Consider the following 17,198-nt stretch of genomic DNA (forward strand, 5'->3'; position numbering starts at 1 on the left):
ACAAATTTGGGGGACAATATACGGTAGCGGTGGACGGGTTTACACTGGCCAGCTTCCATGAGGCTAAGTTTGGGACGTAATGACTGAAGGGTACTGATGCTTGAGGACGGTTTCGGGATATGATATCACCAGTAGGTATATTGGACGACAAGTTCTGCGTTAAATTATGTGCGTTAAATTATGTACGTTAAATTATGTCAAGGGATCTGTCAGATTGTTTGTGTTTGTGTTCAAGTTGATTGGATGTTCAACATTAGGCGATCGGCCGCTGTCAGGCGCTCGATCAACAAGTTCGCCAGCAAGTGAACTCTCTCTCGGTTCGGTCGATCGGGGGAACGGGAATGAAGCTTTTGCGTTTTCTCTACCAGTTTCGTTAACTTCAAAGGAAGATTGCTGAATGAGAGGCGGTAATTGACTATCACGGTCTGCATTCTTGGCTGGATCTGTTGACGGTTCCTTTTTGTGACCTGATTTTGTTCAGTGCTCCTGATTTTGACCGGAACTCGTTTGAACGGTCTTATCCGGAGCAGTGAGCGTGCTTTCATTGTCAGCAGACTCAAGCCATTCATTTACTAGGTCGTCATTCTTCCTTGAATGGTAGCTACCACGTCTTGATTCTCTGTCGAACTTACTCTTGCTAAACAACGATTCACTATCCATGAGATCAATTTCTTGTATTTTTGCCTCAATGAGTCGTTTACGGTTTTCCTCCTGTAGTTTCTCAAGATCATTTTGGCGTTTCTTAGCAAAGAGTTCCAATGTTTTCTTTCGGCCAATTCTCGCTCCCTTAGAGCCATCTCAATTTCATATTCTCTTTCGGCAACTCGCGCTGCGGCTTTGTTATCCTCTTCTATTTCCTCGCGTCGGAGTTTAGCCAAAAAGTAGTTCTTATCTACGCAGTGTGGAAGCATTCGATGTTGTTCTGCCTGCGGAAGAGTTTTTGGAATGGTGAGACAACTTGCTAGAACTATCAGTATCTAGGACTGAGTCTATGTATTTGCGAGCGTTTTTCATGTAATCATCATGTCCTTTTTTAAAAGTTTCTAGCCATTCATCAACTTCTGCTTTATTTTTCTCTGCCTGCTCAGTTTTCGCGGCGAGTGCTAGTAATTGAAAATTTTTAGAGATGGCACTCATTAAGAGATCTTTGCACCTAGTTACTAGCCTCTCAACTTTTACGCGTCTTGCGCGTTCCTGAATTGCGTCATCGATACCCACATAGGCTGTACAAAGCTCTCTCTCAATTTTTGTTTTTGCGTAATGCAACTTAAGAAACCGCTCTCCAATAGATTTTGACATACTGATTTATTGTGGGTTTACTTTTGAAAGGATTTCGGGATAATGGTCTCAAAGTTTGGACGTACACAATTTAAAAAAAAACACAAAAAGGGGTTAACACTAAAGAAGTCAGGCCAAGTCGCGGAGCACGAATGAAGCACGAAGTGTAAAGGCGGACAAGTAGTAGGATAACGAAAAATGGAGCTGGAAACGCACGGCAGGCGGGACGTAACCTAGCGCAGCGGACGGCTGAGTCTCAAAACACTCTTGAGTCTCGTAACCCCTCTAGTTAGAACCGAGGACACAATAACTCAAAAGTTGTTGAGACACTGAAAACGGGGGGAGGGCGAGCGAAATATGCAATAAGCGAAACGAGGTAAACGAGAAGCCGAACGACTTTAGTGTGACGGGCGGAAACGGAAACGCAAAGGCGGGAAAAGGAACGGACGCGAGCTCTGGATGAGCAGACGCGAAAATCGAGCGGCTGCTAAACGCACCACGGAAAACGCGCAACAAAAACAAGACACGGCGGAACGACTAGCTATCACAGCCAACTAGCTTTATAACCCCTGTAAGCTCATTTGAGGTCACAAAACCAGAAAGAAGTAAACCTAGTTAGAAAGCGACGCGGCTGCGGCTTCAGCGCCGATTTTCTTATTCTTTTTCGCTCTACGGCGTCGCTTATTGAGCTTACTACGGCGAGTTTTCTTAAGCAAGCAAGGAATTGAATTCTGATGTGTTAGTAATAATGTAAGTGACTTTAATTCAAGATGATGTTTCTGATGCAATTGATAGTACTCTTTTATCAAGTTCTGATCCATTTGCTTGCGCTTCGATACTAAATTAGTGATCACATCAAGAGTCACTATGCTTGTTTGCTTAAGAAAACCAAAGATGTTCGGTGCGCCGTTACGCGGACAATAAACAATTGCTTTCAAACTGTCTTGATAATGTTCTAATACGATAGCAAGTTCCGGCAACGCAAGTTTGCGGTAGTTATTCGTTCTATGCGATGTTTACGAATTATTTATGGCGTCGTGCCATATGATTATATCACTCTTGTGCCGGAAAACGTTATCCAACTGATATTGTACCGATTTTCTCTAGTTAACAGCGAAAGTATTCAAGCTTAATCCGGGAAGTGAAAATACAGTGCTTGTATACCGATTTTGGCTGTTTATTGGTAGACTATTTATTGCGTGGAACAACGAACTAGCACCCAAAATGAATACCATAGGCTCACATCAATGTGTATTTACTGTATGGGGACAAAAAACTACAAACCTTTCCTGTTTTTTGATGTTTTTTGAGATTTTTTCTCAAAAATTGGTAAAATCGACAATTTTCAAAAGTTTGGTCAAAATCCAAATTTTCTGTTGAATACCTGTATTATACTGTTACCCCAACTATGCTGAACAATAATTTACCAGTTTCTCGAAAATTTGACCAAATTTTTGGTTTTTTAAATTTTCGACCTAAAAATTGCAAAAAAGTTGCGATGAATTTATCTAATTTTTTTGAAAGCTGGTTTTTCAAGTTCCCACCCCTCAGACACGTTTGGCTAATATCAAATTAATGCTCAAATATGAAGTTAAAGTGTTTCGACTAAAGCCAGTTTTTTGTCACTTGTCGAGTTTTTTTGTCTATTTTGACGCTATATCATCAATTTCTGTCGTATCCCAGTTTTTTCATTTGAAATGTTTCGATCTTACAGTTTTTCTGACGTTTCGCCCTTGAAATCCTTAGTACATTCACTTTTGGGTTTCCAGAAGCCTCGCTCATTATGCTTCGGTCATCAGTTTCACTCCAAACGTTGGTGACCAGAACCACATTTCTCTCTCTTTGTGGAGTCCGGAAATCGGCTGTGAAATGATTCTGGTTCCTTATCACTTTCGGTGGACCAAATGTTGTGCCTCGTTCTCGTATCGAGTAATAATTTTGAATAATTCTCGAAAGAAAAAGTATATAAAATTCAAGACTTAATTAGGAAGGTTTTTACTAGGTATCGGAACAAAGACAAACTCACGAAGAAATTTTCATGATCTATTTACGTATAGAAACATGTTTAACAAGCGTATCTCGAACGTACAAGACGATAAAATTCCATCCGATAACATACAAAAAAACCATATCACACAAGCTCTCTATACGAGAGAAAATCGCATGTTTTTTACTGCATTAGGCGACCAGAAGGTCGTCTGCCAAACGTATCTTTGATCTCTAGGTGAAGGCCGCACAGAGGTCAAAAACCTATTAAGTTCAATCTAAAAAACCAAACATAAAATTTCATGGCGGCAAAATGTTCTGACTTTGACGGGATTCCAACCAGGGACTTCTGGGGCGCGGGCCAGAAGTCTTAACCGCTCGGCGAAAAAGGCTATAGAACAATCTGTGCGAACGCACACGTTATTTCCTCTCGCTTGTACGCATTTGCATTGGCAACATATAGAGATGCTTAGCAACAAGTTAACATAAATGGTTTTGGCAAATCTCAGAAATCCATTGTCTTTTTTCAAAAACAAATGATTTCCGAAGTCATAGCCAGCATAAACTTTCCAATAAAAGATTCTACAGTTCATCTTGCTGAATCTTCAAAAACTAATTGCACAGGTCATTAGTGAGACTAATTCATAAGACTATGAAGCAACATCAATTACAAGTAGAACTAAAAAAAACTTCACAAAATCTTTACGAAACCACAGTGTTGAAGTCATTAAGTTTAATAAATATTAACCGCAATAAAATAAAATCTTCATTTGCGTCTGTTTTGATCATCATATTTTTTTGTAAAACGAATATTTTAAAATGGCAGCAAAAGCAACCACAAACACTGTAAAGCATCTAAACTTCACAAAACTCTTCTGAAACAAATTTTCCCTGAAGACACCAGTCCAAACGTTGAACTAATTGAAAATAATGTATGCCTCAACAAAATTTTAAAGAGGGCTCTCAAAAAAAAGCTAAATTATGAAAATGATACAACATTGTAAAATACGAAAGAAAACGCAAACCAGGACAAAAGAGTTTAAGCTGAAGAATAGTTTTACATTTTTGAGAAAATTTAAATTGAGAGTCAATAATTAAGTTCATTTATGTATCTATCGTAGGCGACTGAGAACTTTAATTACCCAATATTTGGCATACAACAATAAAAAAAACAACAAATAGGCCAAAAAATAAAACTGTACAGATATCTGAAAGAAAACGGTGTTGCAATAATGAAAATAGTATGTTATGAAAATAATAAAAATGATCGTTTACAAAATTTGTTGAGTTTTTCCAGTTAGAACGTTAAATAATGTGAAAACTTACAAATAAACCAAAAACAACAGCCAAATGGGCAATTAAGCACAAAAATCAAAAAATTTTGATTGAAAACCAGTACCAAAACCAAGAAGCCGATTTTTTTTTAAAAAAAATCCGCCACAAAGGTTACTTTGTATCTTATGTGACAGAAAATGTGAGCGATATTTACTGAGAATACGCAAAAATATGACAAAAAAGTATTAAAAATTTGACAATTTCAAAAGTCACTAAAATTTCCTTAAAATAAAGCATTCAACAACATAAGAGACACTGAGACTTAAGACACATAAGGTAATAACAAAATCAATGATACATGTTCATTTACAACTCTTGAAGAAGTCAATTGGATCTTGAATGCTTACACTTAGCAATCAGACTGCAAAAAGAATTACAAACACATGAAGGCAAAACAAAAAATTGAGTTAAAGTTTTTTAAAACTCGTCTTCAAAGGCATTAAAAAATGATTTTCTCTGAAAACGAACTATATCTGCATTCAACCTTATTTTTACGTAAATATGAGTTGTCAATAATGGATCAGTGAATAAAATTTTTGTCAATAATTAACGTTAAAAAAACAAAAGTAAAATATTTTAAAAAACGGGCAGCTCCAAAAAAAATATATTTTCTGATTGTGAGAATCCGTGATATTATCAAACCTATCCCTGTTGTTGCCACGCTTCCAACAAACCAACCAATTTTTCCGGACTTTTGTGGAATAGACCAATTGAAACTTTAATTCAAGAAGAATTTTATGAGGCGTCGAGTCTCAACTAGCTCTCTTTATAAATAATTTGGAGTTTAAAAAGATTGTGTCTGCAGTCTCTAGGTCTCCACTGTTGGCAAATTTAATCAAAGCGGACCATAAAAGCATATTTTGTGCAATTTTTGATGAGAAAAATCTGAATTTTTACAAATTTTTATCAAATGTTTTAGCCAAAGAGACTCTAATCAAACAGTTTCGCAAGTTGCTCCAATTCTAATGCACCGATAACACTCATTTTTTCAAAATTTTTATGATAAATTAAATTAGCAAAATTGTGCCAAATTTTAGCAAAAATTACGGAAAATGTAAATAAATTTTTGAATGTTCATCAATTTTTAAACCTCGACAGCTCCATGTAAAAAAAACGAACTTCCGTTTTTTTTTAATTTCCATATTTTATGATGTAGGTGCTTTTTAATGATACCACTCACAACTCTCTACGGTTAATATATCGATCAGCCAAAATTGACTGAACACAAAAGAGCCCATTTGAGTATATATTCCTCCCTCCCCACTAAATTGAGGTTCAAAAAAGTGTGTTTAATTTTCAGTTTACTATGGCATACTAGAGTAGGGTATCAATTTCAATCTAACATGTCTAATCAACAGATTTTTTAGCAAAATTGAAGAAAATTTGTTCAAAAATTACGGAAAATGTGAAAAAAAAACAACGTAATTCACTCTACTTTTCCCAAAAATTTAAACCTCGATAACTCCCTAAAAAAACAAAAATAAAAAAAAACTTTTTAATTCCATATTCTACGCTCGACGAGCTTTCTAATGATACCAGTCTCAACTCTCTACGATGAATATACCGATCAGCCAAAATTGTCTAAACAAAAAATAGCCATTTGACTATATAGTTACTCCCCCACAAGTGGGTCGGAACAACTAATTCGGAGGTTTTTATATGTATTTATTTTTGTTTAATGGTGGATAAAACATCAAAATGATTTTAACTTCACACAGTTTTAAATTTAATCGACATGGTGGCTGTATTAGAAACATTTGGGCTTTTCTAACGTTATATATTGGTTAATAATCTAAAACAATGAATTTTTTTCGGCTAAAATGTGCTGAAAATCATAATAAAGGTTACCTCAATGCAAGCCCATTATCAGCATAGCAGAAGTGCAACTCTATAAAAAAGTAGTAAAAAAATATTTTTAAAAAATTCATCAACCCGCTGTTTTCTTATAAAAAAAACAGCCGATCTGAAAATTTCAGTTATTGGAGTGAGACAACTAGCAGAAATAATTCATTTGACAATTGAAATGGGACTCAATGTTAAACATAACGACGGAATTAACGCGCAAAACCTAAACTACCTTTATTGCAACATATCAATGACAACATCAATCCAAAAGAGAATAAAAGTTTGATGATCTGTACTGAAATAATAAATATAATAAATTCGTTCTCAAACTGATACCAAATGAGAGAATAAACATAAAATCAGTAAATTATTATTTTTTTGCAAGAGCACCATCAGACTATTAATGTCTGTTCTTAGGTGTCTTGATATTTTTGACAGCATTTCTGTTACCAAAATATAGCGAGTAATTCTGGATTCTCATATATGTAGACATCTCTAATACTTTGCAAATAAGAGTCTAATTGTTTTTTGCCAAGTAGTAGAATACTTTTTAATACACATATATCATACTTCACTCAAACATCGCAGAGAATTCACGCGAACTTTAATGGACGTTTTATTTTGTTTTGTAAGTTTTATCTCAGTTTTCAAAAAATTATCTCTTTTCTCCGGATTAAAAAGTGTGTGAGTTTCTTTGGGGCTTATGTAGCTATTTACCTCTGGATGGGCATGTGTTTGTCTTATAACAGCTGCCGGAAGCTTCAAAAGCTCGTAGACATGAAGTTCCCTCACTAGGTGTATTTTGAATTTTAATCGGAATTTGAGTGTCGATTCGAACTTTTTTTTAAATAATTCGGATCAACAGATGTCATTGCTCAACGTGTATATATCGCAAGAAAATTGAAGTGCCATCAATTTTGTCTTAGTTGCTTTGAATTAAGGGTTTTTGTTAAATTTACTTCAAGCAATCGAATAATTAACCCAAATTATAGTTTTAGATTCGTTTGGGGATTGACTAGACAATTGGCTATGTAAACGCGCCGCGTGGCAAATTGGGGATTTGGGTTAATGGCTCAAAACTTTTAACTTTCACTTTGTTGGGTTTTATTGGTTTTGGCTGGGTTTTCACCTTTTGTCTTCACTAAACCTTGGTCTGTGTCTGAAAATTCTTTTTAGCAAGAATGATAAGTTTGTAGCGTAATGTCTCTAATTTCTGAAACAATAGAAATTATTTCAAAGACTTCTAAAGGTAGAAAAAGCTGGGTTTTGAAATTTTTGTCGGATTTAATGCCACAAGTTCATTTTTTGTCAATCTTGAAATCTACAATTATCAATTTTTGTGCAATTAAAACGTAAAAATTGTTGATTTTCATCAAAGTTAAGCTCAGGAGACGTCAAATTTTCAACTTTAAAGTTATAATGTGTTTTGATAGATGTTTGTCAAGAAAAACAGGTTTGAGTCAATTTTTGAACTTAAGAACCGTTGAATTGTATCGAATTTTGACTCTTGCTAGTAGCCAGCATAAAACTTCTTCTTTAACCTTTGATATAAAACATCAACTTTTGTAAATATGCGCTGACTTTGAAACCTAAAAATCTTCAATTTTGTCATTTTAGCGATTAATACAGTTTTAGAGCAGTTTGCAAGCCAACAGCTTTTTAAGCACAGATTTATTCGACTTTTCGCAAAGACTCAATTTCGTTTTTTTTGTTTCACTCAAATTGGCGTGAAATAAATTTCAGTAAAAAGTTGTTTGGAAGTCAGGTCCATTCGCCAAAAAAACTTTGAGTTCCTAATCTTCTAAAAGTGGAAAAGTTTTGTTTCACCTGAAACTCAATGATGCTTATTGTGATAGGAAAAAACAAAACAGTTGACAATCTCACCAAAAAGAGGGAAAATGTTGTTGATCATGTTGATTTTGTTGGTAAACTATTGCTATGAAAACTTTCATATACTTGAATGTGTTTAAAGTGGACTGAAAATTGAACGGAGAACAGAGTTGCCGAGCTGAAATCTATAGATAAAATAGCGGTCAAAGTGAATATTTGCACTTAAATTACTTTCCTGTTAGGAGCCGATTTAGGAAGCCAGTTGATTGAAATTGCGCCAGTTTAATCTCAATTGAGCTTTTAAGCTTTTTGAGCTCTTTAAGTTATGCTTTTATGCTAATTAGGTTTTTAGAAGTCACGTGTACAAGGTTTTATTGTGACTTTGAGATTACTCAATATTGTTCTATTTTCCCAAAATTGTAATAAATTACTGCAAAAAACTTCTTATGGACATCGTTTGATGATCTTAGTTTAAAAACGACGATACACGTAAAAGGGATTATAAGCTGATCAGCACTGATGTTCGATTTAGGAGAGACAACAAAGCAACAGAATCAACTATTTTTTGTCGCTCTCTGTCGAATACCTGCACGGATTGAGTTTGTTAACCCATCTAGTGGGATTTTAGATCCTTGTGAGACGGGCACTCATCTGTGTCATGAGTTGGCTGTGTGCTCATTCGACGGAGTGAACTACAAGTGTATCTGTGAATCACACATGCATGGGAATGGAATCTACTGCTCAGGTCATTAATGCTCTTTTACGCATTCTCAGTTCCAGGTACACAGATTGAAGTGACTTCAGATCATCAGATCCACATTGAGTTGGAGAGTCCCAATGTATTGTATTTTTCCTTAGTGTTTCCCAGGCGATGACAAATTACTTTTCACACTGTGCCGCAAACAATTCGCTATATTAATGAAAAACCACGCAAAACTACAAAATGTTCAGCTTCTGGATAGACGCAGTCATCAACAAAAGAGAAAATGACTTGAGGAATGAACTAAGTTTGAGTTCCGGGGAAAATTGGAAATGTGGACACTTTGGTCAGGATCCTCAAACTGGGATCATTTTGCAAGTTCTTTTCTCGTTGATCGTTGACTATGCGTCTATCCTCAACGTTTTTAGTTTCGCATTGCTCTCATTACTAAAAAAATTTTTTTGTTGTTCTTGTTTAGGTTACGAGAAGTTGTCCAACTTTGAAATGGACGGCATTTCGCTTTGGAACGCAGCTCTGAACCGTAAGTTGTCAATACAACAACACATGTTATTTAGATATCAATGAAAAAAGAGCTGAGAACCAAATTTAATTTGAGGTACATAGCCACGATGCCAGAGTTTCATGTTGTTTTTTTAGGGCCTTCAATTAAATCATAAAATAATAATTTCTATTCTTTATCGAATTGCCTAATGAGATGGGGCAGCCGCACAACAAAAACAATTTTATTGCACTGAATGACCAGGCAGATTGAAAACGGATTTCGAGATCACTTTTAAATTTCAGACGGCAGTAACTGAAGAGAGGAAAAGTTGTGTTTCGTCGAAGCAGACCGTCGTCAATTGTTTGCTTCACACTTACACAATGGTTTTTTTTCTGTTTTTATTTGATCACACTAACTAATGCTGGTAATTGACCTACTGTCTTGAGTAACCAATTAACCAAGTTGATTACTTTCCCTTAATAATTCGTAATAAAAATATTAAACCCCCATTATAAAGCAAAAGTATGAGTCAATTCTTCCGAAAGCCTATTGGAAGTTATTGCTATTTCCCAACCAGAGACAGATCAACTGGCCACTGACAAGAATCCGCTCTCATCTGAATTCTTGATTGAAGATTAATCGTGCACATAAAGAATTTGATATAAAAATAAAACTTTAATTGTTGGATGTATGCCAAGTGGATCGGCTGCGATGCTTAAATATTGAAATTCTAAATAAAAAGCAACGAAAATATACTTGTAAAAAATCAAATGTCTCTCAAAAACCGAATACTTTTTATTATCAAAGTAGATGGTTTAGTTATGGCTCCCGTTCTGGCTTCATGCATTTCAAATTCGTTTGAAATTCCGCAAAACTCCCAACATTCAGTTCTGAAAAGAATGTTTTGAAATATAACGGAGGCTGAACTAACACTCGACATCAAAGTGTGGTCAGGGAATTGCAGATGGAAAAATCTCTAAAGTAGAGGTAGATTTTAGCACAAAGAAAATAATTGGGGCTTAAGCTCATATTCATGTTAAGAACTTTTTGGCCAAGACTTTTGCTTTTGCATCCTGGCGCTTTTTGTTGTGGATTGGAAGTGTGCTTTAGGACTATTGGATCTAGCAGGAGAATTTACATCTGAAGCGAATATACATTATTCTGCTGCGAGATCTTTCCTATTCTGCTAGTTTTTTGTCACCGCAATTGGTTGAAAAAAAAGGAAAAATTTAACGGTAAAATAGACAGAAAAATTGAAGTTTTCCTCAATAAAACAAATCAGCAAAACAGAAACGAGCAGCGATAACAACTGTTTCATCGAATTAACCATGTGTTCATGCAGTTTGAAATCTAAAGACTTTTTGCCTCAATTGTCTCAAATGTGATCGATGGAAAGAGTCGATCTAGACTTTTGGTCTTGCCAAAAGCGTCGAGCAAATGTGATGACTTAAGCTGCGCATGATTTTTGCGACAGCTTTCCAGATGCAAAACTGGAATTTAAAAAAAGAATTAAATCTGTTGCAGGAAGAAAGCGTGTCAATCTTGAAGAGATAAAGTCCAAGTTTCAGTTTGTTGGATCAAAACGAACAGAGCAGGAGTGTGTGAAGTCTGCCCCCTTAGAAAATCAAACAACAGATCCAGAAAAGAATTTTTATATATTTCGACATTAAAGGAATATATGTTGGAAGAAGCTGACCATGCTGAGTAATTTATGACAAACAGGTTAATAGTAATATGGCACAAAAAATAAGCGTAGTTTAAGTGAAAATTTAAAATTTTTTTCCTCTAGCAATTATAAACCGCAAACAATTGGTTCGGCAAACACAAATTATGAACCCTTTAAACATTTGGAAGCACTAGATTTTGCTGATGGATAACCAAAACTTAAAATTGGGTAAATTTTCAAAAAAGTCTGAAAAAAGATGGGTGGGATGACAGAAACGAAGGAATACTGCTTAAATTTGTGAAATAAAAGTAGTCTAACTGTGGTTTAAGAAAATCAGTAAAAATATGACGAAATCACTTGAACATAGCTATCAGCCTATCGCAAGCAACCCATCGAATGACTACATAAAAAGCAAACAAACCGCAAGTACTCTCTACGAATTGTCAAAAACTGTTGAACAAAGACCGGTGAGAAAAACTAGATTTTCTGCTCCTGCAAATTGAAACCGAAACAACCTGATTATCTGGATCTTACTCAGATACCAGCCTCAAATATGATCAAATATTTACTGAGGGCAAATATGTAATACACGTATGATTGAACAGGATAACTGGCCCTATGGAGGTGTTTTTGCTACTCAAATAAACTCTCAATTCAATTCAATTAGACAGAGACTATAAAAACGAAAATTGAATTTGATATGGTAGGTAACTTTCTTTGTGTTTGAAAGGACCCGCTTACTTTGGATATACAATCCACCATCAAATAGTAGCTACTGAGTGATGAAATAAAATTGAGATAAATCAAATACGAGGCTCCATTCTGTTATATTTTAAATGATGACAAAAACAGTATTGAGACAAACTGAATGTCTCTATCCAGCTACTGGCCAGCTCGGAACCTTCTATTCAATGCGTTCTGCGATAAGTACTTATCTTCATTGTAAAAAAATGTAAAGTAGCTGGATATCGTTCTCTGCAGTAAAGCTGACATTTATAATGAGGTTTTGAAACTCCAATCAATCTCAGATGATGAAGAGTTTGTAGCTGACGTTTCCATTCAGATGGGGAGACCAAAGCCTTTTATACATTTGTGAGTTTATTTTTTAGAAAAACGACTTGGTAACGGAATACAGTTCATGTTGAGTTCCCGTTATGTTCGGATAGTTGAATGGACGACCTTCATGATCTTCCTCGTACAAAAATGAATAAAGTTTCTATTAAAGCAAGGCCAGTAGCCACTTCCACTAAAACTAGGAACCGTTTATAAATGTTCTCCTTCAGTATTCATCGTGAGATTAAGCTGAGAATAAAGCAAGAAATATACAATATAGAAAAATTGATTCGAAAAACCAGCTTTTGTGGCCCCTAAACAAAGAGTAAGCTAAAATGCTGAGTAAATTATGACAAACAAGTTTTTAGTAATGTGGCACAAAAAGTGAGGGTATCTTCTCTGACAATTTAAGATGTTTTTCCTCTAGGTATTTTCAACCGCAAAGAATTTTGTCCGCAAACACAAGTTATGAAACCTTCAAACATTTTGAACCACTGTACCACTGCATTTTGCGTGCGAAAAACCAAGACGTTGAGAATAGAAAGTTTAAAAAAACTGAAAAAATGTGTCTGGGATAACAGAGTTTCAGGAATACTGCTTAAAACCTGCTGAGGCTCTAATAGTGAACTGTTTTTAGATGAAATAAAAGTAGTCTAAATGGGGTTACAAAAAATCAATAATCAAATAACGAAATTACTAGAACAGAACAATCAGACAATCGCAGGCAACTCATGGAAATGACAACGAAAAACAAACAAAACAAAAAGAATTTCTCTGAACTGCCAATAATGTTGAACATAGCGCATGTAATTTGAATTCTAAACAATCTTTTTATCTAGATCCTGCTCAGATACCAGCCTCAGAATTGATCAAGTTTTTTGACGGCAAATATGTAATATATGTAAGATTGAACAGGATGACAGGCCCCATTGAGGTGTTATTACTACTCAAATAAACTCTCAATTTAATTAGACAGAGACAACGAAAACGAAAACTGAATTTGACCTTGTAAGTAGCTGTCTCTTTGTGTTTGAACAGACCTGTTTACTTTTGATATACAATCCACAATTAAACAGCGGCTAATGATGGATCATTTAAAATTGTAATCAATCAGCTTCGAGGCTCCATTCTGTTATATTTAAATGATGACATAAACAATACTAAGACAAACTGAGTTTCTCTATCCAGCTACTACCAAGCTCGAAATCTTCTACTCAATGAGTTCCGAGATATGCACTTATCTTCATTGTTAAAACTGGAAAGTGTTGGGATATCGTTGTCTGCAGTAAGGCTGACATTTGTTATGAAGTTCTGGAACTTCAATTAATCATAAAGGTTTTGCAAATTAAGTTTCTATTCGGATTGGGAAACCAACTCTTTTTTCTCAACTGGTGGTTTAATTTTTAGACAATTGACTTAGTAACAACTCACAGATCACTTTCGTTTTCTGCTATGGTTGGATAGTTGAGTTGACGCCCTTGATGATGTTCCTCGTAGGAAAATAAATAAAGTTTTTGAAAAAGCAAGGCCCTAGCCGCCTCCAGTAAAAACAAGTACCCGTTTATAAAAATTCTCCGTAAGTATTCATCGGGAAAAAAAGCTGCTAAAAAGGGGAAAAATCCAATTGAAAACCAGCCTTTCTGTTCCCTAAACGCAGAAAAAAAATTAATCTCGCAAAACATGTATTCGCGTAAATTTCACGAATATGACGAACAGAACAACATTACTTCACGGTATCTTGAAACAGGAGCGACAAGACATTTTTTTTAAAAATCAAGAGCCCACAGACTCAACAAAAAATTTCGTCTGTGCTTATGAATAATAACGTTTTTGTACAAACATTTGTACAAAGATTTCATCAAGTGAAGAATTTTATCTGATTGATAAAAATTTGTACAAAAAGTTGAATTGCGTTTTAGATCTCAACAAATTCAAGTTTGCCTTGAAAGTGGAAGCAATTGAACGTAACCAACTACTGACCTACAGCTAATCTAAGTTCTTTGTCACTTCTGTTTGAATGATAACTTTAAGCAGTTCAAGGGACTTCAACAAAAAGTATTTCAGGCAAACACATTGTAAGAAAAACTCAACAACCACTCAACTTCTGACATAATGCGATAGTCTTCATAAAATATTGAAAGCAAACAAATTTTTAGTTAGAGTTTAATATAAAGACTTCGACAATATAAAACTGCACATAGTTCTCGCAAAACTGTGCCGTTTTGTTTGTGACAATTGCGAAAAAAGGTCGTTGCTTCATAATTTTCAAATACTGAACAGCGAGTTGCAACTTGTAATGGAAAACCAAACTTTTACATGCTTGATGTTTTTATGTACAACAATTTGTTTACTCAGAAGACACAAAAATTTGATAATCTATGTAGGATCATCGTGAAACAAACTGAACTTCATTCCCAGCCTCGATTCACCGAACAACAATATAGTAGATTGTGAAATGCAAGAAAAAACATCGGAAATTGTTTCTCAGGCTATAACTGCTCGGATTATCATTTTAATCCCCCAAAAAACAAACGAAGTCAACAATTGGAACATCTGAAAACAAGTGAAAGGGTAATATGATTAAGAGCTACGCACTTTCGGTCTGGTTCTATGGGTCGAAAATCTGGTTCTCGTACAAAACATTGCTGAATTGAACGGACGATTGCAACAAGTTGTTCCAGATGTGTTTGCTCTACAACTTATTTATGTGATGGATAATATATTGCATGTTTGCAAACTCGAAGCCTGCTGCCATTTTCGTTCCAAATAATCTCTGCAGATTTCATTCATTGAAATAAAATATTCAACGGTCCAACCATATAGAAGGGTTTAGCAAGATCGTAGAAACCAAGCTTGCTTGTTTAAACAAGATGTTTGACTGCGCCACATAAGATTATCTTAAAGAGTAGAAAAACATATCATTGGGATAACACAGATACCCGCAAACAAGCTAATATGTGATTTGTCATAAAATTGAAAGTTTGGGTTTGAAACTCCCATCTATTTATCATTATACCGTGTTTTAAATATCTCAGTGGAATTTGAGTCTCAGTCATTATAAGTTTAAATAAAACAAGAATCTCTTTTATAAAGATTCAAACGACACTTTGTCAAATCGTCCTAACAACTCGTTTTCAAAAGTGACACGAGACCGAAAATTGCGCGCCAAAACTTTGGCAACTCTTCTCTTATTTTGTCACATTTTCATGCCATAGTGGCTAATTGATGATGCAATTTAAAGTATCTAATTGTTACAAAGGGCTAAATAGAGAGAGAGAGAGAGCCAGTTCGGAAAGTTTCAGAAATGACTACCTCGATTGAAAAAATCAAACATCTCTCTCTAATTTCTTGGTTTATTAAAAAAAGTTTTCATTAAGGAAGAGCTTGAGTAACAGATAGAATTTGCGACACTGCTATGTTTGCTTAACTTGGTTTACAATATGCTTGCCAGACGACCAGATATCAAAGAGCACAAAAAATTACAAGATAATAAAGGCAATCAAGATAGGAAAGTCATTTTGGTTCCATTTTTATTTGCATTAAATATGTTTGGTAAGTTTGAAGGAAACCAGATCAGGAAAACACTAAACTGTGGAAACACTGTCGATGCTATTTTTTCAGAGGGCAACGTGAACGTCTTGCTTGACCTGAATGTTCTCGGTGATAGTGAGAATGGGTTCGATCCTCAGCGGTGTGCAGAGTTTTCTGTGGTGGACTGGACAGTACCAGAGGATATATGGTCTCTGCAACTGCAAATGATTGGGAGGTCTTACGTGAAAGCAGTTGGGTTTAACAACAGAGGGGATGATATGGCAGGTTTGTCGTAAAATGTGTATGATCCAGACCTAACCTTAAGACAACTTCAATTCCAACCTCAGGTGTAGATATCAGTGCCCACTCAGATCATTTTGTATCCAGACCACTATGATCATTTTAATCCGATCACTTTTACACATGTCAGTCTTGTGCTCGTCTTCGCCCATATTTGGCAAGTCGAGATTTGAGAGCAGGGCATTTTAAGGGACTTTTAAGAAAACTCCATCTTTTGCACCATTTTAGGGGTAAAATAATTTCAAACATTTTTGGAGTGGGGGCGGAGTAATGCGTTGAATTTTAAAGATCCCCCATTACACACACTCTTACTATGTTTTGCTCCGATTAGCTCCCTATCGTACATCGATTTACAATTGTAGTGAAAACAATCAGTCTAACTGACGCCTTTCTTCCCAAATAACCACGGCTTGGGAAAAACGTTTACTCAATGTATATAAAACAGGAAGATAAGCCATATTCAATAAGAAAAGGTTACATAACCCCCTAAACTTTTTTGAGTGTATATAATTTTATATAATGATTTACTATGTAATGGCACGTGCTCTGTAACTGGGGGCGCATAACGTACTGGGGGGGGGGGGGGGGGTGAAACGAAAAAGATCCAAAATTTGTTCCACCGCATAGCGCCCGCATCTTTTAGCTTTGAATGCGGTGAAAGCGGTGAATTTTTGAAAGATTTGCGGTTTTAGTGGTAAAAAATTTTTTAATCGCATTTCTTACAAAAAAGAAACTGCCGCACACGGGTTCGAATCACTATCCTCCTGCATGTCACCAACTATGTATTCCACTGCGCCTTCAGTCACTTACGGTTTTGATATTTCCGTTGAATTTAAGATAAGCCTTGAAATTAGCGGCGAATATTTGTGCGGGTTGCCATTTTAGAGGTGAATTTTTTTTCAATGCATTCTGCTAATAGCGGCGAAAAATTTGCTTTCACCGCTTAAATATTATTCGTCAACGCATTCGTCGCATTGAGCGCAAATCTTACATTTTTACTCAAATTCATTGCAAATCTTACATCTTTAGCCATTTTTAGCGTTGACATTTCGACCCGGTGTGTGTGTGTTTGTGTGTGTGTGTGTGTGTGTGTGTTTGTGTTTGTGTTTGTGTTCGCGTTTTGTTGCACATTTTGATTTTTAGAAAAGTTATTGCGGAAAATTGCTCTTGTT

General features: G+C 35.5%; 1 protein-coding gene across 1 annotated transcript in view; it reads left to right on the forward strand.

Moving 5' to 3' along the window:
• The window catches only part of LOC142347954 (uncharacterized), a 94,764-nt gene that overhangs the window by 12,585 nt on the left and 64,981 nt on the right, over positions 1-17,198 (forward strand). The window contains exons 3-5 of the mRNA XM_075399119.1: positions 8,903-9,019; positions 9,453-9,515; positions 15,817-16,011. Of these exons, the coding sequence (XP_075255234.1) occupies positions 8,903-9,019; positions 9,453-9,515; positions 15,817-16,011 (375 nt within the window). The remainder of the gene's footprint in view (positions 1-8,902; positions 9,020-9,452; positions 9,516-15,816; positions 16,012-17,198) is intronic.

Source organism: Convolutriloba macropyga, chromosome 10 (assembly GCF_964194025.1).
Source record: "Convolutriloba macropyga chromosome 10, txConMacr16.3, whole genome shotgun sequence".
Taxonomy (NCBI): domain Eukaryota; kingdom Metazoa; phylum Xenacoelomorpha; order Acoela; family Convolutidae; genus Convolutriloba; species Convolutriloba macropyga.